The 24,075-nt window shown below is 42.6% G+C and overlaps 2 protein-coding genes across 2 annotated transcripts; one reads left to right on the top strand and one right to left on the bottom strand.

The window, feature by feature from the left end:
* Positions 1-186: 186 nt before the first annotated feature.
* On the bottom strand, positions 187-14,177 carry LOC136444141 (integrator complex subunit 2-like). The gene is made up of 21 exons (XM_066441637.1): positions 13,858-14,177; positions 13,360-13,492; positions 12,756-12,858; positions 12,209-12,322; positions 11,540-11,670; positions 10,925-11,095; positions 10,222-10,400; positions 9,678-9,875; positions 9,252-9,357; positions 8,977-9,042; positions 7,507-7,641; positions 6,726-7,092; positions 6,247-6,393; positions 5,821-6,022; positions 5,113-5,238; positions 4,487-4,715; positions 3,906-4,016; positions 2,341-2,448; positions 1,721-1,826; positions 1,003-1,170; positions 187-458 (listed from the first exon to the last, which is right to left on the bottom strand). Exons 1-21 carry the CDS (start codon positions 14,154-14,156, stop codon positions 343-345), a joined length of 3,315 nt encoding a protein of 1,104 aa, XP_066297734.1. The 5' UTR covers positions 14,157-14,177; the 3' UTR covers positions 187-342.
* A 164-nt stretch (positions 14,178-14,341) lies between these two features.
* Positions 14,342-17,021, top strand: LOC136444178 (mediator of RNA polymerase II transcription subunit 31-B-like). Its single transcript, XM_066441654.1, has 4 exons — positions 14,342-14,412; positions 14,834-14,914; positions 15,310-15,406; positions 15,756-17,021. The coding sequence occupies exons 1-4, from the start codon at positions 14,361-14,363 to the stop codon at positions 15,964-15,966; spliced, it is 441 nt and encodes a 146-aa protein (XP_066297751.1). The 5' UTR covers positions 14,342-14,360; the 3' UTR covers positions 15,967-17,021.
* The last annotated feature ends 7,054 nt before the right edge of the window (positions 17,022-24,075 follow it).

The following is a 24,075-nucleotide window of genomic DNA, read 5'->3' on the forward strand; positions in this document are numbered from 1 at the left end:
TCTTGAAAATAAAATCAAGTCATAAAACCAAGTCACTTGTTGGTTAGTTAGACCGCACATATTCTGTAGTTTTGAACACCACTTTTCAAATTAGAACACTAACGGAGTAAGCAATTGTTTTTTTTTAACAATGGGAAGAACCTCAGTTTGTAAAAAAAACTTGAGAATAACCCTAAGAAGCCCATGGAATGCAAGTCAACTTTTATTACTTTGCTTCATGTGTTACGAAGATACAAAATTTTGTACAACTTCCTCAGATTAGACATATACTTTTATCCTTCTTATAACTTTACAGAGAGACTATTCACTATACTGTACAGGTGGTTATAGAGCCCCTGAGCTTTATATATTAACAGCAATAAGCTGTGTGACAGCACAGTGTATGGCTGTATCCAGGGGAGCATGTTGAACTTGGCCCACTCTCTGCCCTCTCTCCAGCTGTTCCCATGATGTATCGTCTGTGTGGAGACAAAAGAGAACAATAGTACAGTGTCTGACACAGATTTTCTGCTCATTCATAGCTTTTGTCTTTGTTTTTTGTAACAGTAGAGTATGTGCTGCGTTGAAGACAAACAATGAAAGTTCTGCAGTTGTCACAGATACTAGTTTGTGGACTTTAATTTTGACGATGTTAATTCTATTCTATTTTAGAGGTGCTTGCATTCAAATTAAAAAAAAAAACACTCACACATGCACACACACACCCAAAAACACAGGCAAATACTAGCTCACTGTTACAGAAACATACACATACACTAAAACATACACTAAAACATACACATACACTAAAACATACACTAACACACACGCACAGACACATGTACACTCACACACACACACACAAATGTACACACACACACACACACACACACACTCACACACTAAAACGCACACACACATACAGTACTCACACACACACACACACACACACACACACACACACACACACACATACACACACACACACACACACACATACACATGCATGTGTCTGCTACTCACCCACAGACTGTGGAGAGGTGCTCCCAGGATTGGATGAGGCTGTGATCTGTGCCAGTTGCAGCAGCATGGACACCACGTCCTGGGTCAGGGGAGGGAAGGCACGACAGATCCGCACCAGGGCAGGTAACGTGGCCAGACAGAACTTCTGACGGGAATCACTGGGGAGAACTGTACAGGGAGAAAACAATAGAACCAATACTAGTAAACACAACGCTTCTCCCTGCTGCCTAACCCTGCAACCAATACACATGCATTGGGTATCAAAAGATGATCATTAATCTTTAGCATACTGAAGGAGCCTTTTGGCACCCAATTCCCTATTGGTTACAGAGTTAGGCAGAGGGGAGAAGGTTAACAGGAGAAGGTTAAACAGTACGAAAAGATACTAAACATCTAAGATGGAGGTGCTAATGAGGTCAGGTCAACTCTGAAGGGCACTCTAATTGTTTTCTGTAAGCAATTTAAATACATAAAAAGTTCTTGACAAAAGCACAATAGCACCCTTGTTTGCTATACAGAAGAAGAACTTTATTGCACGACAATTGTACACGATACAATGTTTGGCAACAACTATTAAACATAGTACAAAATAGAGGTATAGAATAAAACTTAACATCCTAATTACTAATACAATACGGGCTAGCATAAGTCCTTGCTATACATAGAGAACTCCCCTTTTAGACGATACCATGACAACAAGTTACCTAATGAACAGTACCTGTCATGAGTGTTGAGGAGACGTTGACAGCCAGTCGTGCCAAGCTGAGCATACGGGGCAGCGCAAACTGGTGGGCGAGGTGGGAGGTCAGCTGGATGCCAAATATCTGTACACACAACAAGTAAACGGCATCAGAAACCACAGAGAAATAGAATGACACTTTTAAATGGACTTATAGAACTTTAAAGCTTATGGTGGTGACAGTGGTCAGAATGTTGCTTTAATGATACAGAAATCATTTTACAATTTTTGTTGATGTTGTAATAGTGTACTAAGAACAGGTACTATCACAATATAGCTCAGGTTAGAGACTCAATGTTTCTTTTGATCCGTCAACTTGACAGCTGTAGTAGTTTGCTGAAGCTACTGGTAAACAGTATAAGTAAAGATTCAAAATGTTGCCATGCTTTTTTTTCTTTTCACAAAATTGAATTTATGCCTACCTTCTCGGCTGTTACATGAACAAAATAAACTAACCCATAAACAGTACAACGCGGTGCATTTTCTGGTGGGAACACGATGTACGTACCAGTAGTACATGTAGTTTGCTGGAGCTACATGTACTGGTATACAGTATAAATAAAGGTTCAAAATTAAATGTTGTCATGATCATTTCTCACCTGTTTCTCCAGCTGAGGTTGAGACAGCAGCTCTGGGATGAAGTCCATACAGATGTGCATGGACGGCACCCCCGCCACTGTCACTGGTAACAGCTCGGTGGGGTAGCCCTGGATAAACAAAACAATACAGGAACTCAACAGGAAATCAAGGATCTCATACTCCCATGAAATACTTAAAGCTTTTGTGAACTTCTTGTTCTATTCATTATAGTTAATTTCTAGCTAATTGTGTCCAAGTTGTTCTGTCTGAGCATTTTTTTGTCAGCCTGTGGGACAAACTTTCAGGACCAAGTCAACCTACCTGTCTTGCCAGCCTCCGGTTACACCATCTTGCACCTCACAAGCTGTCAGTGAGTGTCACTCTACAATATTCAAATAACTACAGACATGTGCCGACACAAACACACAGACCGAAAAGATTACCTTCATTTTCACAGAGGCAACTAGAGTTCCACGACCTCATACCTTCGCCAAATGATTTTAACCTTTATGACTGACATATAAGGAGTGTTTATCATCAATTATAAATCATACCAGTTGATCGTCTTCACCCAAATAACAGAAGTCGTCCAAAGTATGAGCTTAAAAAAGGTTATGCGACCATATATAATCAATTACGGCCAGTGCCACACTTTTATATTATATTCTCTTGGCAAAATACTGTATATACCTATGTTATGTAAAAAACATAAAACCAAACTTTGCACTTTTTAAGAACAGGGTAAATAATAGTACAGAAATAGCCCCGTAAGGCGATACTACCTGATCGCAATTACTTTTATGTATTATAATGTTATGTGATTGTTATGTGAATGTAATGTTATGCAAATGTTAATAAAGTTTGAAAAAAAAAAAAAATTAAAAAAAAAAAAAATATATATATATAATCAATTATGCAAATAAGGTCCTTATTAGCATAATTTGATTCAACGATGTTCACATTCACATAACTTCCAAATGCCACAAGTATGAAATTGCCATCATTTACCTGTATGGAATTCTAGTAGTTTCTCATTAATTATGCAAATTAGGCCTACAATTGCATATTTTCTATCTATCAACATTCCTCTCTTCCTCAGTTACAAATGTCACATATTTGAATAGTCAGATCATGGAACACAGCGTTTTTTTAAATTGTCTCATTAATTATGCAAATTAGAATCTGATTTGCATGATTATCGTCCAATCATACAAAGTATCACCTAAGCTATCTATATACCAAAAATCATGAACATCCATCAAGCCCATCTTGAGTTCTAGTATTTTCTCATTAATTATGCAAGGAAGTTCCGCTGCAGTACCGTATCAAGCCGGTAGGGGACCCAAAATCTAATCATTTCCAAGTCTCATCAAGACCTACCCACCTACCAAATATCAAGACAATCCATCCAAGCCTTCTCGAGTTATGCTGTACGTTACAAATGTACACACACACACACAAACGCTACCCTCTGCATAACCTTCTCGGGTAATAATACAATACTGTCTGATAATGGGCCCATTGCAAAAGTTAGAAATTCATTGTTCATTATGTAAAGCTCATGTAAAAACTTAAGTCCTCCTACCTGGAAGTGTGTGAGTTTAGTGAGGTTGGGGTTGGAGATGAACATCTGGTGCAGCAGACTACAGACCAGACACCTGATCTCACGCAGCTCACCCAGGCTCCAGCCATGGTCCTAATGTCACAGAAATGTGAGAAGGAAACAAAGATTACTGCATACTTCCTCAGAATCAAGTTAGATGGGATAGATGTACTATACATTTATTTAAAGAAACTCGTCTCAAGCCAAGTCTAGTCGTTATGGACTAGGAATTTGGAGCTACTCAGTTTGACCTCACACAGCTCACCCAGGCTCCAGCCATGGTCCTACAGAAACGTTCAAAGGAAGCAAAGATAGGGGTGGTGCTGCCAATCTCCATTTCTCCATTTGTACAATCATTACAGTAGGGGGCTAGTAGTGTTGTGTCCCACACTCCCATACTCTTTCTCATAAGTGCTGAGTGCTAAGCAGAAAAAGCAGTATGCATCATTATTTAACTCTTTGGTATGCATATGGTATTGAACCTGCGACTTCCCGGATTCAAAGCGAACACTCCACCATTGAGCTATTGCCCCCTGGGTTATTCATGATTCTGTTCTCCTCACCTTGTCCTTGTCTGCTACACACATGTCCAGTAGTATCTGTACCACAGCACTGTCCTGGGCCATGAGCAGGGCTGACTTCAGTTCCTCACGCTCCGTCTCACCTGTACCACCTGTACCCTTCTCCCTCTGCACCTGCGCTGTGGACGCCAGGTGTGCATCCAGGTAGGACCCTGACATGGACAGGTAGGCATGCAGCACCTGGAGCAAGATCCCCACTAGTGGAGGGCACCTGCAGAAAAGGAAATGTCAAAAATCCATCTATAAAACTGTGCATACTAAGAATGATAGCAAAAAAAGCATACTTTTCAGTTATGTGTTAAGTAAATTTCCCCACTTCAGATAAATAGTAAAGAGATATTCATATTCCTTACAGCCTTCGATATACCAACCCTTAACTAATCATACAGCCTCCTACATTTATACAATCACCAAGAAGCGAGAGGAAGCCGAATGCACCAGAGTATACTAGACGTTTTTATGTACATTTATATGTATATGATTGTTAACATGTGACCTATGCTTAGCCCAGTGGGGCAAAAATGTACAATAAAGGTCTTCATTTATTCATAAATGCGACTAAAAGTTACTACAGAAACAAATATATTGTAATGGAGTGGCCATGTTACCTGAAGACACTTGGCTCACATCTTAGAACAGCCAGAGGGTCTTCAGCTATGTCATCATGAGTCAGCGCTCTGGCTGGCATCCCCATCTGTCTTATCTGCATGGCATTGACTGTCAATGTTCGTAGTCTGATGAGGAAAAAGAAATTTGAGACTGTAACTTCGAAGCATATATGATCATGGTGTATGAAAAAAGCTTAGATTGCACCTTGTGCTGAAAAGACTTCTCAACATACAGGACACAATCATTCAAGATCTGCATTTCATAAAGAAAAAAAATACATGTACCAGTCTGTATTTCAGGAAACAATAGAAATCTATATACTGTAAATGCAGAAATGTTTGCAGTGGTTTTATGTTCATAGTTTTCATGGTGAACTTTTTATCGCAAACTTAATACCACCGCGAAAAGCCATTCCAATGTGTGACTGTAGTGCTACTATTGTTTCAATGCGAACTCAAAACCACAGCGAACACTCCATTTTCTCCCTATCGCAAAATCAAATCCCCTAAAACATTTCTGCATTTACACTGTCGTTTGTCTAGTTTCTATGCATGCTGTAGTCCTTGCACAGCTGCGTGCATTGCCAAAAGGCTAAATGGACACCGTCCTATACCCCATGTTGACTTAAACTTACATGTACGCTACATGTGTACATGAATAATTGAGTCCTCATAAGCTATAACAAGCTTTAGTGTACTATCAGTTACCTTCTGGGCATGATAGTGTTGAGACTTTCCCAGACTTGGCACACCAGCTGCCAGACTTTCCTGGGGACGGGCTGCTGCAGGTACATGGGCAGGGTGCTGACCAGGGCTGCGGCATACTCCATCTGCTGCAGGGGCTGCAGCTGGGACAACTGCTGCAGGAGCAGCATCGTCCTGGTCGGGTTCACAAACACTTCTGACAAGGCTGGGGACAGAAAACAAATAGAGATCAACATATGTGTCCCATATTGTATGAATTTTGGGTGAATTTGCACTTTGAAAATCAGCAGTCCTTTGCATTACATCAACCCTGCTTTTTTACTTTTACTATTATGCTACAATTACATTGTATACAACAAAAAGACTTTTGGTGCATGGAGAATCCCCAGCTAGGAAAAGGTTAACCATTCCATTGTGACTCCTGAATACCTTGGCGTAGCTGCTCCTGTGACGGCATCTTGAGTTTGAGGAGAGGTCCGACACCCAGGGACTCTACATCTGCTTGGAGCCAAGCTGACACCAGGCACAGATGGGGGAAATGGGTCACCAGCAATCGTAACAATGATGGGTACAGGCCTGTTTAAAAAACAACAACATAATCATGAACTAGAGTTCCTCATCAAGTTCGATCCTGATTGGCATACTTTGAATTTTTCCAATCCCTACGCACATATCAAATATCATACAGATTCATCCAAAACTTCTAGAGTTAAGTTGTTCACAAACAGACAAACGGCGTGAAAAACATAACCTTCTTATCAAAGGTAATAACCTCTTCCCAAAGGTAATAAAACCATGCTTAAAGTTAAAGGGAGCAATGTGAAGATTGTCCTATTCCAAAAGATGATTAACATTGATGTGTTAATCTTTAATAACTGATAAAATAATTCAGTAAATATCTGACTGACCTAGGTAGTCTTGCTGGTTCCTGTGTGCTTCCTGCAACAGCTGCATGATGGGTAGCCTGGTGTAGAGCATTCTGGGATACTCCTGCGGAACCTTCATGCTCCCGGCTCGACAGTTTTGCAGCCAGTGATCGCGGTACAGCAGCAGGTAGTACAGCATCAGCAGCCTCGTGGCAACGCTCCACTGTTTATCTGTTGCCATGGCGTCCTCACCAGGGAAGATGACATCAATTTGCGCTAATGCGATTGGTTCGCTGGTCGCCCCCTTGGCACCAGGGGTGAAGACTGTGTTGACGTAGGTTTCGATGAGAGGGGGGAGGAGGGGGTGGAGGGGGGCACTCGCCTCATAGACTTGGTGGACAACCCAGTCCTTCATGGAAAGTATAGAAGTATCACCATAAGTATAGGAATTGGTACAGGCAATGCATAAAGCAGGCAACACATAAGATGTATCAAATATGGTGTTTGAAATTAAAATTGAAAGATGAACACGGACAAATAACTTCAGTCTAATAAAGAGCATCATCACTTTCTGGTCTGAATGTCAGAAAACAGATCAAACTACTAACTCGTCTTGGCCCTCCACCAGAACAAGGGAGCATGAAAACAACTTATATTTGAGGAGAAACCTGAAGACATCTTTATTTATTTATTCATCTATCTATTTATTATGCTTCTTCAGCAAAGTGTTCCTTGGCAAAGCTCACCTTTTCAAGGTCACTATACCAAAATCATAACAAACTTATATTGGATGTGGCACAATCAGTAAATATTAGTTGCTGACCTTGATCTTGATGCTGTGCTTGCTGAAGGCTCGAGTCCGGAGCAGCTGGAGGATACAGTGGATGGGGAGGTACCCCGTGTTGTTGGCACTCAGACTGGGGGTGACGGGTACTGTCACAGCATGGGCTGTAATCACCTAGGGGACAGAGCAACAACAAGATCATGCACACATCTCAATAACATCAGTCACAGCATGGGCTGTAATCACCTAGGGGACAGAGCAACAACAAGATCATGCACACATTTCAATAACATCAGTCACAGCATGGGCTGTAATCACCTAGGGAACAGAGCAACAACAAGATCATGCACACATTTCAATAACATCAGTCACAGCATGGGCTGTAATCACCTAGGGAACAGAGCAACAACAAGATCATGCACACATTTCAATAACATCAGTCACAGCATGGGCTGTAATCACCTAGGGAACAGAGCAACAACAAGATCATGCACACATTTCAATAACATCAGTCACAGCATGGGCTGTAATCACCTAGGGAACAGAGCAACAACAAGATCATGCACACATCTCAATAACATCAGTCACAGCATGGGCTGTAATCACCTAGGGAACAGAGCAACAACAAGATCATGCACACATTTCAATAACATCAGTCACAGCATGGGCTGTAATCACCTAGGGAACAGAGCAAGAACAAGATCATGCACACATTTCAATAACATCAGTCACAGCATGGGCTGTAATCACCTAGGGAACAGAGCAACAACAAGATCATGCACACATCTCAATAACATCAGTCACAGCATGGGCTGTAATCACCTAGGGAACAGAGCAACAACAAGATCATGCACACATTTCAATAACATCAGTCACAGCATGGGCTGTAATCACCTAGGGAACAGAGCAACAACAAGATCATGCACACATTTCAATAACATCAGTCACAGCATGGGCTGTAATCACCTAGGGAACAGAGCAACAACAAGATCATGCACACATTTCAATAACATCAGTCACAGCATGGGCTGTAATCACCTAGGGAACAGAGCAACAACAAGATCATGCACACATTTCAATAACATCAGTCACAGCATGGGCTGTAATCACCTAGGGAACAGAGCAACAACAAGATCATGCACACATCTCAATAACATCAGTCACAGCATGGGCTGTAATCACCTAGGGAACAGAGCAACAAAATGGCATGCACACATTACTGTAACATCCTTCCCACACCTTTAGGGTATGTGGGGCAGTGCTTCACTAGCCCTTGGACCACACAGTTGTGCAGGCACAAAGGTAGATCTCACATACTTGCTAACAAAAAGTACAAATTTAAAAAACATCTAATAGTAACTAACAAGAAACGTTAATTGATATTGTTGATGGTATTGCAGTATGTACAATGAACATGTAGATTAAACTCAAAGTCAAGAACAGAACAGAATTTGCCTTATACATGTACTGTAAAGCCTTCTTTTATTGGAAAATGGAGAACATCTGTACCTGTTCTGGGAACACTTCCTGTGTGAAGATTGTCTTCAGTCTGGCTAGGGAGTTTCTGCTGGAGATCTGAAAAATGCATTTATTGTACATTTAAAAGACAGAATACAACATTATGGTTACATTTAGCACTTTTCTTGACCCTGACTCAACCACAATGCTTTTGATTACAAAAACATTTCGACAAGGTCCTGAAGACATTTTGTTCTTTTTGCAAGTAATAAGTATCATAGAAGAATTTATACATGAAGGGTGCAAATGAGATCTCTTCCACATACTTTCATCCCAAGAGTGTTGGACACCAGGTCAGTGATGGCCCCTATCTGATTGCTGTGGAAGTGTAGGGCTACCAGCAGCAAGGTCTCTCCACAGGAGGCACTGCCTCTGCAAGAGCACACCAGTAATGGTACATTAGATGAAACGTGCAACAAAACATAATTCTATCATTATTTGACAGGTAGTTTGCTACTACCCGAAGAATTCAAGTGAGGCTTCTTAAAAGTAATAAAGCATACTGCATAAACATAAGAAAGTCACTTTCATCTAAGAAATTGGAGACCAGAACAATTTGGTGTTTAAATTTCATAGCCATACTCAGGTATGAGTTTTGGGAGAGAGAATAAATGTTCGACTTTTCAAACAAACAAATAAATAAATAAACAAACAAACAAACAGACAATGGAGATAAAAAACAGTCTCCCTACTGTGGCAGGCTAGCTGTCTCCTTCACCAGTTGTTTGAGCCATTCTGCTGCCTGTTTTTCCTGCTCCAGGCCCATCAGCAGGTGAGGAGAGGCCAGCAGTGCACAGAGAGACAGGCACTGTAACCGGTCGCCTGCGGGCACCCGTGGTACAGGGCTGGTAATCACGTTTAACAGGCACTGGGATTCCTCCTCACTCAGCCTGAGGAAATAGCATTGTTCTATTGTATTCCACACCCAGAAAAATGTATTGTCCATAACAAGCTGATATAACTCAGGTATAAGCTTTGTTTAAAGTCTATTCAATAATGGCAGAGTAACATAAGATTTAGCACTGATACAGCAATTTTGGAATGATTTGACAGTCACAATTGATTTTGACCATGTAATAAGGACAAAACACTTTTCTTGAGCTTTTAATTAAAAGATATCTGACAAAACATACACTGAGGACATATTACAAGTAATGTGAACACAATGATGTTCAACTATATTTCATGATCAACAGATTATACACTGGAAAAAAACTAAGAGTGAGTAGAGCCTACTTCAGCCCAGCTATCCCCTTGAGTGCACAGTAGAGCCTGAGCAGAGCGCTGGCCTGGACGGCCCTCTGGCTGGGGATACAGTCATCTCCTGACTCCCTGCAGGGGAGGATGGACTTCAGCTGCTGCAGCAGGGTCTTACGCAGCCTCTGCACGACTGACGCATTCCAACCTCGGGAGTGCTGTGGAGCAAGAGACTGATGGTCATGTGATGGCAATTCAATGGTAGTAAATAATGATCTCTTTACCAATATGCATAGGATTGTGACCACTTCATCTACACATCAGCTCTTTACACTTTCTTCAGGTGCAGTGAGAGGCAGAAACAGACAAAGTTGTCCAAATTTTCCTTTCACTCAGTGACTGTCTGAGTCAAAGCACTAATATACATGGTGCTATTTGAGTGGCGCCGTGTTGGTATAACGGTTAGGGCATTTGGCCCAGAACCCAGAGGTTTCAAATCCTGTCATGGAACCGATGCTGTGCCCTGGGGAAAGGCACTTAACACAACTTTCTTTACTCCACCCAGTACTCCTACCTGACTTCAGTGAGGAGGTAAAAGGCAGGGTAGAAGGAAAGGGATGGGCTCCGCCTTCCAATACCGTGCCCTAGACACATGTAGTGGATAACAACCCACTGTCCCTGAAAAAGGCCTACCTTTACGTACCTTTGCCTTTTTATTTGAGTACTATGGCTCTTTCCCTACCTTCTGGGCATTTCTGAGGAAGGCAGCTAGCCAGGCCCTGACCCTGCTGTCACTCCCCAGCAGTACCCCGCTCACAAACGCTACGATCTCGCTGCACACGTCCGAGGAGGCCGGGCTGAGGTGGTCAAGGGTCAAGGTCACAGCAAGGTCAGGAAGGGCACAGTGTTCCACCTAGGAAAGCAAGAAAATTAGCTGGCTCATTACGAATGGTATATATGCTACACAACCCTAAGATTAGAACAATACTGGAAGTCACTACTATGCTAGTTTAGACATGACCAGCCAAGCACCCTATCATAGATAGCTACTTTATTATTGTTAAGGGTTGAAGTCCTTTTTAACACATGCTGTAAGCTGTTAACCCAGCATTTTAGAAGAGCATGTTAAAGCACCTTCTATACCTATGGATAAGAATATATGTAAAGCCATGCCTCCGTGTATGGCAACTCAAACCTATCAGTTACTTGCACCACTTACCAGCTTGTGATATGACAAGAGGTAGCTTACTGGTCAGTAATGGCATATGAACCCTAGCCAACACTACATTTGAAGATCTAAATTCTACTAAAGGCTACCATATTTTTCAGGAGCCAAACTTGACTGTATGGAGCTCACCAGCATGCCTCGGACAGTAGCTGCATGTGAAGGGTGCATGACCAGCAGCTGTCTCAGCACAGCTGTTCTGCGCCTGCCTTCCATGCTGTCATCCTCCAGGTGCTGGGCCTTAGACACCAGGAAAAGGCACACTGGGGACAACACAGAAGGTTTGGTACATGTACTACGATTCATGGTCAGGAACAGTGTGGTTTTCATGCTCTAAAACTTCATTCATTTGTAAGTATGTTATCGATGCAATGGCAAAGTGATTGGGTGTTTGCCTTGCATTCAGTAGGTTGTGATTTCGATCCCACGCCGAGCCATACCAAAGATTTTTTCAAAGATGGAATATAAGTTCTCTGTTTAGCACTCAGCATTTGGGAAAGAGAATACCGGTTAAACACACATCACTACCAGTGGCCTAGCCCCTTGCTGAGATGATTGCACAAAGTTGCGGGGCCCAGAGAAATTGAGATGGGTGCCACCCTGTGCACCATCTGGTGTAGGAAGGACTTCAACTTTAAGTTTAACTAACATGCCAGTTAAAAAGTTACAAAAAGTACAACAAGGGAAGGAGAAAATGGAGGAAGCAAGCTCTATGAATAAATATTATAAACTATGTTGCCTTTGACATGTAGTAAGAAATACAGATAAAAGGGATACACCTTGAGTCTAGAAAAGTCCTACCTTCATGGAAGCTGTCTGGTGCATTGGCAACCAGCCTGCCTAACAACCACAGCCCGTTTCTGACTCTGAGTAACCCCTCTGCTACCTTGCTGATGGGCAGAAGGGTGGGGAGTTCTGAAATACCAACATAAGGACATTTATGAAAGAGTTGCACAAGGACTTTTGTACATCAAGATGACAAGATCATGACAAGAAGTTCTGTTGATGAGGAGCAACGAAATTCCATCAATACTTTTTAAGTAATAGAATGACAAATGCTGGAAAAAAATGCTGCAGACAAACCTGTCCAATAAGACTATTCAGGGGACCTATAAAATCTGTTCTTTGTCACAGTTTGTGGACAGGTGGTCAACAAACGAAAGGATTCTTAATGCTAGTGTCGTCTGTGTCAATATGAAAAATTATCTAAGGAGACACCAAAAAGTGGTCAAATTGGCCAGGTGGTCATTATGTAGAGGTGGTCACTTAAGCTTGTTGCTGTACAGTTTTACTGTATACATGTATTTTGTGTTCATTTTTCTTGATAAAAAAAACAACAACTACTGACCAGCCTGTGCCACACACAACACATCTGCTATCTCTTCCAGATGGGACTGACTCTCAAACAGCTCACAGGGACGCACATAGAACTTTGCTTCTGAGCTCTCCGCCTGTAAAATAAGAAATAGTGCAATGTATGAAATTTACTTCAGTCAAATGTCTTTTTTTCCATCTTATACATTTGTAGGCCCTCAAAGCAAAAAAATTACTTTTCTTTCCTTAGACTTAGAGTCACACGTGCCTCTTGGTGACTTACCTTTATGTACAAAACAATGCAGATGCTATGATATAAATGAATGTTACTGATCATGAGCGTTTGAAGTGTAACCAACTTTGGCAAAATAACTACAGATTCATATTACTCCCAAACAAGTGTTTCTATTTACTGAGCCTGATCTAGACTCTATGCATTAAAAAGACAATATTGTAACAATAAGCAGTGTTTGGGATCAGGAAATACTATGTTGGTCAGTCTTTGTTCCAAACGGGACCGGCTGTTTGAACAACAATTTGAATAAAGTGATTCGTATGCCAGCAATCAAAACAGTCGTGGTCTGTGTCTCTCTTCTAACAATATCAGTTTCCCGATATTGTGATAAAAGCTGATTTACCAGCCCCATGAGTATGAGCAGTTCCCTCAGCACCAGTCGAAGGCGGCTGGCTGCGTCGCTGCGTTCAAACTCCAAGGCCAGCCCTGCCTGGGACGTTAGGGTGCTCTCCAGCTCGGAGCCTCCCAACTTGGACCTTGGAAATAAGTATCAAAATACATACTGATTAGACATACATTGTATGATGTTACATGTCTGTGTGTGTGTGTGTGTGTGTATGTGTGTGTGTTTGTGTGTGTGTGTGTATGTGTGTGTGTGTGTGTGCGTGTATGCATTAGTTTATGTGTGCGTGTAGGCATGTAGAGTTCCAGCGTTGGTTTTGGACACGATGCTGAACAAAAGATTAAAAGGTAGAGGAAATTTTCAGTTTGCAGTACAATAATAAAGCACAAGATGGCGCTTCTACACACATTTTGCTTACTACTGCTGTATGTACTTCAAAGACTTATATTTGACACTAATAAGAATGCTGACACATTACAAAGCTAATCCCATGGTTACCTGATTGCTTGTTCTTTTCTTGCATCTTGCTCCAAGGCGTGGAAGTCCACGGACAAAAGCGCAACGATCGAATTCACTGGTTCGTGTGAAGAGAGGAGCTTCAGGATAGTTTTTCTGTTCTGCGCCCAGCGCTCGCTGCCGTCCATGGCGGCGCACAGTGACATCCTCACCAGGCAGGGCAGAAGGCAGCGGACCTCTTCTTCCGAAAGAGTCGCCATCAGATCGACATCGACGCCGTACACGGCCTGGAAAGACCGCGGAGTTACCGCCATCGGCACTAGTCGTCTGGGCGCCGCCATTTTGGTTTTTCTTTAGGAAAGACCACATAGGTAGTAAGCACCAAACTACATGATCAAAAAGAAAGAAAATATACACAAAAGCTATTGCTTCAATGGATCAACTTAATTCAACCCTAATTACACCTATTAAAATGATGATACTAATTTTCATCGAAGATTATGTATTTTTCGTTTTTACAAACATATTTTTTCCTTTGCCATAATATGCGACATATGTGGTCTTGTGAAGTTTCCATCATGGCTTCCAGTAGAAAAGGTGAGAGAGAAACTCTTTCAGTTTTCCTCCCAAATACAGCTAACTAATGGATGTAAATCATATTTTACTAATGTAACATATGATGTGTTGCTTTTAGGAAATCAGTGAAAGGTATAAAAGTTAGTGCATTCTTCGCGATCATTGAAAGAAATTGTGAACTGAAAGACCTCAGCATTGATTGGGGAGGGGGGCAGGTTTAATTTGTTGACAAAATTATACATTTTCCATATTTTTTTTTTTGCTACCGTATAGACTAGACGACACCATCACGGCTGTGGCAATCAACAATAGCTCTACATTTTCACTACTGTCAGACAACAGCTGAAATACTTAATGGCAACTCTGTCTTATATTATTTTGTCCTGGCATTGTTCATAATCATGATATTATCCCTTCCCTGTGTTGATTATTGTTGATGCAGAATCAGCTGACCAGGCCAAGCTGAGGTTCCAGGTGGAGCTGGAGTTTGTTCAGTGCCTGGCCAACCCCAACTACCTGAACTGTATGTGAACACAGGATACATGTTGATTCATTTAGTTGTTAGGTTGAACTTGGAGAGTTTCCCGAATATCTCTCAGGCGTGCCACATTTACATATCATAGTTTATACCTCTGATGCTATACTTGTGCTTAGACATTACACACATATTGTAATATCTGCTGGTCAGATTCCTTGCTGAGTTAAGTATTCCATGAAATCCTACCTGTTGTTACTAGCACTACGAGTAAATTCTCCATTTAGTAAGGATTTGAGTTTGAGTTTTACCTTGAGAGATATTGCTATTTCATAGTGTTGAACTGTAGAAGTCACAGACAGCCATCTTATATTTATGATACAAAATACAAAGGGCATATCATACACAGTACACTAAAGAAATTAATGTTTTCTTTATTGCAGTTCTTGCCCAGAGGGGATATTTCAAAGACCAGACATTCATCAACTACCTGAAGTATCTTCTGTACTGGAAGCAGCCTGAATATGCCAAGTACCTGAAGTAAGTAAGAAAATAGAGTCTAGAATCTAGAGGTTCTGGGTTTAAATCCCTTGCAGGTCTTGCTGTTGTTCCCCGTGGGAAAGGAACTTAACATCATGAGTTTCCTTACTCCACTCGGATATAAAGTTGATCATGAGGTCCCCTGTTTGAGGATGGCATTGCCTCCAGCATGCTAGAGAATCCACCACACTTTTTGATAAGAGTAGGGGTCCTTCCCAATGTTAGTGGATCAAACCTATCAGTCTGGTCTTACACAGGTTGTACTCACTGTATAAAACTTTTGTGTTATGCCTTAACCGGTTATACATGTACAAACAAACATAGTTAGATATTTCTATTTTCTTTCCAGATATCCCCAGTGTTTACACATGGTAGAACTGCTGCAGTATGAAGCCTTCAGGAAGGAGTTGGTGAACTCACAGTGTACAAAGTTCATTGATGACCAGCAGGTTCTCCACTGGCAACATTACACCAGGAAGAGGATGAGGCTGCAGCAGGCAGCAGCATCACTGGGTCAACAGATGGCTCAACAACCAGACCAACAGGGTCCTACTTCGTAACTAGGGGTGGGTGGACCAGGTTCTGGACTGAAATATCACTTCGGGCTGGAAAGAACAACTAAACCTCAGTGGACCAGATTTGGACCTTAACCTTCTCCCTGCTGTCTAACTCTGTAACCAATAGGGAATTGGGTGCCAAACGGCTTCTTCAGAAATCGGTTTATTCAACACATAGACTATAGCAAGACTGGTGTACCTTGGTTATGTCCTTGCCCTTTTATTTTTTCAACAGTTTATTCATTTTCTCTTGGGACAAATGCCGAATAAGAGCAAGAGTTGACCCAGCACCCTAAGTACATTTTGAAACTGGACTGGTGCTTATTCATTAGCATACAATGAGGAGTATATCCCCTAGCAGGATGGACCTAATTCTTCTGACCTGAGCCAGACCTGGACCTGAAACTAGAAAGTTCCAAACAGATGTCTACTCCTAACTAGGGACCATCTCAAAACTGCTGCAGCTGGAGGCTGGCAGCCGGCCTGCTGGAAAGGGAGCTGCAGTTCTGTGGCTGAAGATGCTTCATCAATGTCTGAAGAATGCAAATATGATTTTTTTTCTGCATGTGCTACTTATAATGCCACAACACAGGATTGGAAACCAAACTAGCACCTGACTGTGAAGTGTGCTTCCAGCAAACAGTCTTCGATAAGATAAGGTGCTTATGGTATTTTACCCTTTGTCACTGATGGTCTATCTGGTAGAGAAGTTTCAAATTGGAGACTATGTGTTATGTACAGATAGATTTAACATATTTGACAAGTATTCTTTTTCCTTCAGTAGGAACTGTATTTCACATATGTGCACTGGAGTCTGAGGAAAGTGTTCCCCATGTATATAATTATACTCCTAATAGTAATGCATTATTGTGAGTTGTACAATCATTTCATAAAATTTATAACCCTGATTTCTATGAAATTCAATCTTGCTTGTGTATGTTGTACAGTAAATTGCATCAAGAAAGTCATTGATGTAATGAAAACCTCTTTGTACATACAGTAACTCCATTTTTATAAACTTTTATTCATTTAGTCCAACCATAAAACTAAAAGAAGGATACATGGACTATATATTGTGTTTCACTGCCTTTTGGGATATTCACCTAGTTATGACAGATTTTAAAGACATGAGGTTTGGTAGCGTGTTACTACTTAGTAACCTAATATATCTGCTGTGTATCTTTCATCTTCTCCGTGGAAACTTGGAAGCTGTGATGATAGATTTGAATACCAGGCTGGAGATGTGGGGGATCAAGGTCTGTCAATCTTAGTGTTCTGCAGCTTAGCTTTTGGCTTTTGCCAAGTTCCATCATGGATTTGAACTGCTGTGCTTTTCATACAGAGAACAGGTCACATATGATTTTAACATGGGATTTCTTTACAGGCTCTAATCTAATCTATGGAGTCAACAGTCATGTACTAGTATGTAAGACTAACCTTGGACATAATGACTACAAAACTAAGCTAATGGTACCATTCACTGAACTGTCTCTGCTGATTTTCCTTCTTTCACAGAGACATTACTTTCCTGACTGTCAAAGAGGTCAAGATCTTTGCAAAACCATCCAAATGACAGTTTGTCGACTGTTATGGTAACAGGGTTCCACACAGAAACTGGCAGATATGTGACGGACTCTCGGAAATGTTCCCCGCTGTCGTCGTAACTATACAGGTAGTCGTGGCACTCCGAAGACCACTGGAACAATCCGCCGTACACCCCAGTGGCGTACACGTGGGATAGTCTGCCGTGGTCAGTACGCTTCTCCGTGGTCATGTTGACAGGATTATATATCATGGATCTGGTGTTGTCTGTTTTTGAAATCAGAATTTGGTTACCATATACACCAGCAGCTTTGACCCGCATTGCTGCATCTTTTACTGTGCGCCATGCATTTGCAGTTGGGTTGTAGCACTGGAATGTTAGGGTTTCACCATCGTCTTCAGAAAACAGACCTGAGTCTGTTGGATTCAGAAGGTACAGGTTACCCTGGGATACACATGCTTGCACATTCAGGGGAACATTGGGGCACGGACAGCATATTGTCCATGTGTTTGTGTCTTCTGTGTACATTTCCACACTATCAGGACTGTCATTCTGTTGTCCTCCTAGTACATAAAGTTTGCCCTTCTCCACAGCAGAGATGTGACCATAGCGGCCAACATGCATCTCTGGAAGCTCCTTCCATGTGTCCTGGAGGAAACTGTAGGTGTATGCACGCCTTTGCAAACCACCTTCAGGATTGTGAATGTCTGTAGTCCCACCGGTGAGGTAAACAATGTCCCCTTCAACTGCAACTGACATCAGTGATAGCTTGTGGGGCAGGCGTGTTACCTTCCTCCAGCTGTCATCCTCTTCATCATAACACAGTACATCACAGCTCTCTGTCTCCTGGTCCTGCCATAGGCTGTAGGCCTCGGAAGGAGAGTTTGATAGGCCCGAAGAGTTTGATAGGCCCGAAAGCCGCCCTCGCCCGAAGCGCGCCCGAAGGGCGCGCGGATCCCGAACTTACCCGAAAGCCGCCCTCGCCCGAATTCCGCCGGAAGCGCGCGCCCCCGAAGCGCGCCCGAAGGGCGCGCCCCGTGGCGCCGCAGGCGCCAAGAGCGAATTCCGAGCGGAGCGAGGAATGAGCGATAGGTACGAAACCTCATTTCAAACAACCTAATTTTCTGCTAATTCCTTCGACTCAGACACTTGGCTTGGTGGTGATTCTCATGTTTGGTGTCCTATTTACCCATGGAAAACACCTAGTTGATAAAAAACCGATGACTAAGGACGATACGAGGCATTTTGTAACGCCCAAAAATCCTTCTTTTCCCGACATGACCGTTACCGGCAGTATGCACGGCACCGCTGTTCACGGAACAATGACATCGTGGCCGGCAGATTGGACCGGGCCGGTGCCATGCACGCAAGGGGTTTCGGCACCGCTATTAACTAAGCTATCATTATGATAAGCGTTGGAAATGCCAGGATTGTGAACATAGATATCTTCTTCATCATATATTTGTCTACCAGCATTGTACATGCGTTCCTATTTACTTCTTACGTACTCACTAGATATCGTACTTCTAGCCAGATTTACCAGCTAAAATCAGACGATAAACGTGCTAAACCTTCCATTAAAACGACTATGACGTATCTTCAGTGTAACACATCTTTTGTGAGCATCCTGTTACTTTGTTACGTTGCAAAATGGGGACTGCAATGGACAGTAATAGGTCCGGATTGGCCCCCGAAAGATCGAAGACACCCCTTCTGGTAACGGAGACCAGGAGTGCTGATTTCGTACCCTTAGATATTTTGAAGTTAGCTCCTCCGAGCGGCTGTCTCACATTGGACGACGGGGGGCCGTCGGGAGTATTTGCATAACTATGGGGTAGGATGTCTTACGCAACTGCTCAGCGGAGAAGACAAACTCGCTATTGTTTTGAGTCCGCGGAGCTGAGGCCTACTGCCCATGGTCCTGCTGACAGAAAAGGACAGCAATTTCATGTGTAGCACAGCGACGACTTTTCTTCTGTTGGTCGCACTTTCTTTCCTGCAAGTAGACTTGACTGTTTGTGATCATCTCCAAGCATTCGTTTGCCTCCAGGACAAGTGGATGTTTTGCAAGCCTCTTCAAGGCGGACAACCTCAAATGTGTCAGTCGCACGCACTGCAGTACTCCTGGGAAACTGTGGAGGCGCTGTTGTGGGTTATGGTTCACCCATTTCAAGACAGCGGTCAGAGTATCTTCTTCACTTTTGATCACCAGTTCCTCACCGTCTAGTATTTCTTTGACTTCATTCTCTCCCAGATCCAAGAAATTTGGGTCCTCCTTTGCGGAAGAGAACAGTGAGATCACCATATTTCTGGCTCTATCTAGCAGTGTGGGGCAGCAGACCAATTTTGCTAGGACCATAACACCAATGCAGTTACATGTATCCAAGTGACTGTCTAGATACGTCTCACATGCGGCCTGGACGGCAGAGAATTGCCACATGTTTGCCGCCAATAGCAAGTCTTGTACCCGCTCGCCATCTATTTCCACCTCCCCTGTGTACAGATATCCAACAAGTTTTCTTAGTTCTGCAATGCCGACTCCTGACAGCCGTATTTCGTCCTTTCCAAATTCTGACATTTCAGTCAAGAACATGGCCCTGAAGACGGGATTCTTCGCCAGAACAAGCCGGTGGCAAGGCAAGACCCCGTCGTCTACGCAAATATTTACGTCAGTGAGAAGGGCGTCTCTCCAGAAGTCGTGAAAGGTCGCGAGGGAAGTCTGGGCGTAGTCGGCCTTGTTGCCTGCGGATGCCGCCTGTGGGCTTGGGCCGTCGCCTGCCATATCCCGCTTCACGTCTGCTTTGACTACAACTGATAGTGAAATCGTTGACGACTTACAGCGATGCAGCAGCAAAGTTTCTGCAGGAAAACAAAAAGTTCCATTATTGTACGCCCTTTATTTCCATTTTTACTGAAATGAAATTTCCAAGAAGACGGTAAAAGGCAGATTGTAACGATTTCTGATAGCCCCGTTTTCGCTAGCATCAAGGTGGTTTTATCTAGATAAAACCTTATTGCTAGCATCAAGGACGTGTTATCAAGTGGTAAAACCTCCTTGCAGTCATACAACTCTTTGATGCGATAGAGGGCCGATAGTGTTTAATATCAGAAACGAGAAGGCGTTACGATCCTCCGTCCTAACGTCAGTCTGAATATTATTACGGAAACTAGGCAGTGGTCTAGACTTTGATGAAAATACGGACTGGTGTGTCGTGTGGAGTTTCAGACGTGTTAATCAAAGATGAAAGGAAATTTTGATTAGTTTTGCTTGAATCTGGTTAGCATTTTGACAAGTTTGCTTGCGTGAGCTCCCGCCGTTTACGTAGGCAATGACGTCACTAGAAATAAGAGTGGAATCTCTGTCTATTTTTGGGCACCACATCGTGAGTTCTTAATTTTTCCATTTTCACAATGTCGCATTTACTGGGTCACTTTTTACTTGACGCCTTGAAACATTTATACAAAAAGACTAACGTTTAATAGTGCAGTACGCATGGCAGTAAAGGAATGGCTCTATATTCCTACAATACTATTATTACTGTTAATGTTAAGTACTACGGAGTCAGTAGAGATATCAAAAGTTCGATCACACACATTCACAGTGACTCAAACCATGGTCAGGGACAACACTCACGTAACTAAGTCATATCGAGTTTCAAAACAGCGGAGGCGGCTGTCAGCCGCGAAGTGGCGACAAAAGGTCACACCCTGAGGCAAGTCCATTGTCAATCAACATGAGTGATTGTTAACCTTTTCGGCAAGGACCATCTCGCGTATCGGGTTTCACTACCTACGTCCATGCACCGTATTCATCATTCTTTAGTAGAGCCCTTTGTCACGACATACAGGGGACCGTTCACAGTTAACCACGTACAGGGAACCGTTCACAGTATAGCACGTACAAAGGTCCGTTTAGTCTCCAAGCAGAGGTTTCCCTTTCGTGAAGGTAGGCCAGCGTTTAAAATCCAGGACACTCCTAGTCCCCCGATCAAAACCTTTGCTTGGAGTCTAATAGGAAACGTTCACAGTAAACCATACAGGAGGACGGCCCCGGAGAGCTTTATTCCCACTGGTTTAGTGTGTCTAGTGACAGTACTAGTGTATTCTCTGCAGTTGGTACGATCTGATTGTTTACTGAGTGAAATCCTGACATTAGATTTGACAGCTTTAGCTTATTAAATCAGTTCGGTGGATCCATTCACATAGTACCAAACTGTTTAAAAAGATATAAGCGTAAGAAGTTAGGAACTACAAAAAAAGGCTCAGGGTAAGACCAAGGTAAGACAACATGACGCGGGTTATGTGTTAGAAATTAGAGTTTGCAAAAAGGTTACAGACTGTAGCCTTTTATCCCCTAAATCATACATGCGCAAATGCCTTCACACATATGACGTCAGCTACACAAAGAGAAGCGGATTTAGTATATAAACATACCTGATCAGAAGTGACGTATTTTGAAACTCTCAGTTTTGCTGGATTTTCCGCACCTTACCACAAATGGTTTTCTACGCTGTCAAACCTCCTTGCTTACTAGCATACTAAGATCCTGGCCCCTTGCATATATATACAATAGCTGTGTTACTGTCGGTTGTGCAATACCATGGCGGTACTATTGTTGGACATGACGTCATATAGTATCATGATGAAACTTCATGAACGACTTCCAACTCCAAGGGAAGATATTATAGAGATCGATAATAACGTATGATACTATGAGCAGAACATTACATGGGGCTTTTGAATACGATCACTTGCAAACCGTTCTTCGCTTTTTGTTCCAAAGTCCATCTGCACTGACCTGATAACGTTACTATATAGACAAAGGGCTTGAGTCGCCGCTTGACATATATACTATAGATTATAGGTATGTATGTTGCGATACGACGTTGTATCTTTTCAGATGTGAAGGACGCCTTATAAGAATTGATCAGCTACATTAATGTATCCATCAAACTGAATGCGACCCCTGAAGTAAAATGGTTCCAGTTGTTACCCTGCGTGTCGCAATCAGGACGGGAAAATCCCCCGCGACTCGGGACGCTGGCAGGTGTGAGGGGGGTGACGTCATTGGCTGCAAGCCAATCAAAAAATTCCTTGCGCAAATAGATATGTCCAGGTTGTAAGCTGTTCCAGATAGTGTTGCCACCCCGTTGGTGGAAATATTGGCACCCTTACCTAAACGTAAGACACCATGATGAGTGAAGAAAAGGCGAAAGAAGGGTTGTTCCTTTGAAATGCTGAACGGGACAGGTGTTAAATATTACATCTATCACAAACGACAATATCATTCCGCTTCTTTCAACCCTATCAACGCATTTCAACCACCCCGTTTCAGCGTATGTTTTGGAAACACCTAGCGCACCTGAGGCAGAAAATATCAACTTTGAAAAACCTCCAATGGCGCAACTTTACCGCAGCCGATATATGATCTTAGATGTGTCTTTTTTGCCTTACACTATGCCCACTTGGGTCATAGATTTCCTTGAACAACCCAGTATCCACCGCTGTAAAAAGTCAACGACAGCTTTAGATCTCCAAGAATCCCTTGCAATAACAGTTTCGTTATCTGTCCGTCGGAGCAATTGTATGTAAATCTTAGATCTTCATTTCTATCGCTGCTAATGTTCCCATCTGGTCCTCCCTCCCTTCGCTGGGGACTTTGACCTTTCAACGACCTTTCTGGAGAACTTCAACTTGATCGTGACTTCTCCAAGGTCGCGCGCTGGATACACGACCTTGGAAAGAGTCACGACTTTATCTAAACCGCAAGGTCAATGTCCTCTAAAAAAGACCGTTGGCTTCAGAGTATACCTAGTAGTTCGTTAGGTCCTTCGGGCACTTGAAGTCTCTACCAGGCCTCTTCGGGTGGACTGGAAAATCGTAGAAATTGGCCATAATAGGGGGCATGTTTTACCAGAGGACTTGGTCGGTCATTGAATTTAGTATGTTTAATACATATTGGTCCGTTGGTTGCAAACGGTATTAGGCTCTCCATGGCCAATCTCCTCCGCCCAATTTCTATTATTTTTCCAGCGTCAACTTGCCGACAGTCTGGTAGAAACTGGAGATTGCTTCGAGATGACGTTCTCATTGACAACCACCCACGGATAAATCAATGAGTTGATGATATAAAGAGTATTCAGACTCTACAACTGGATAAGAATTCGGAGATTTATTTCCGGACGTTCCGGGTGACATCCATCACTCTTCTAAATGAACTGAGTTGATGTAACGATACTACTGGGCAACCAACTTAATTGCACCGACAACTCCTACACCCTGATAATGAGTTATATTTGGGTAACATCTAACGTTACCTGAAACGAGGAGTTAGCACGCATGTCGTGCTCAAGAAATCCACCTGTAACCTGGATTGATGGACTGTTGCATGCATACTAGTGCAGGATGTAACGAAAATTGCCACCCATAGCGAGTGGTCTCAGCCAGACTTTGGTGTGGAAAAAAATAGCAGCCAAGTTTAGTCAGACCGGACTGTTTGTGGCCGGCTTTGATGTCCAGCGACTGTGTGGTTGAATATGTAATTCTATGGGCACCTAAATTTGTCTGGC

This window comes from Branchiostoma lanceolatum, chromosome 1, assembly GCF_035083965.1.
Source record: "Branchiostoma lanceolatum isolate klBraLanc5 chromosome 1, klBraLanc5.hap2, whole genome shotgun sequence".
NCBI lineage: Eukaryota > Metazoa > Chordata > Leptocardii > Amphioxiformes > Branchiostomatidae > Branchiostoma > Branchiostoma lanceolatum.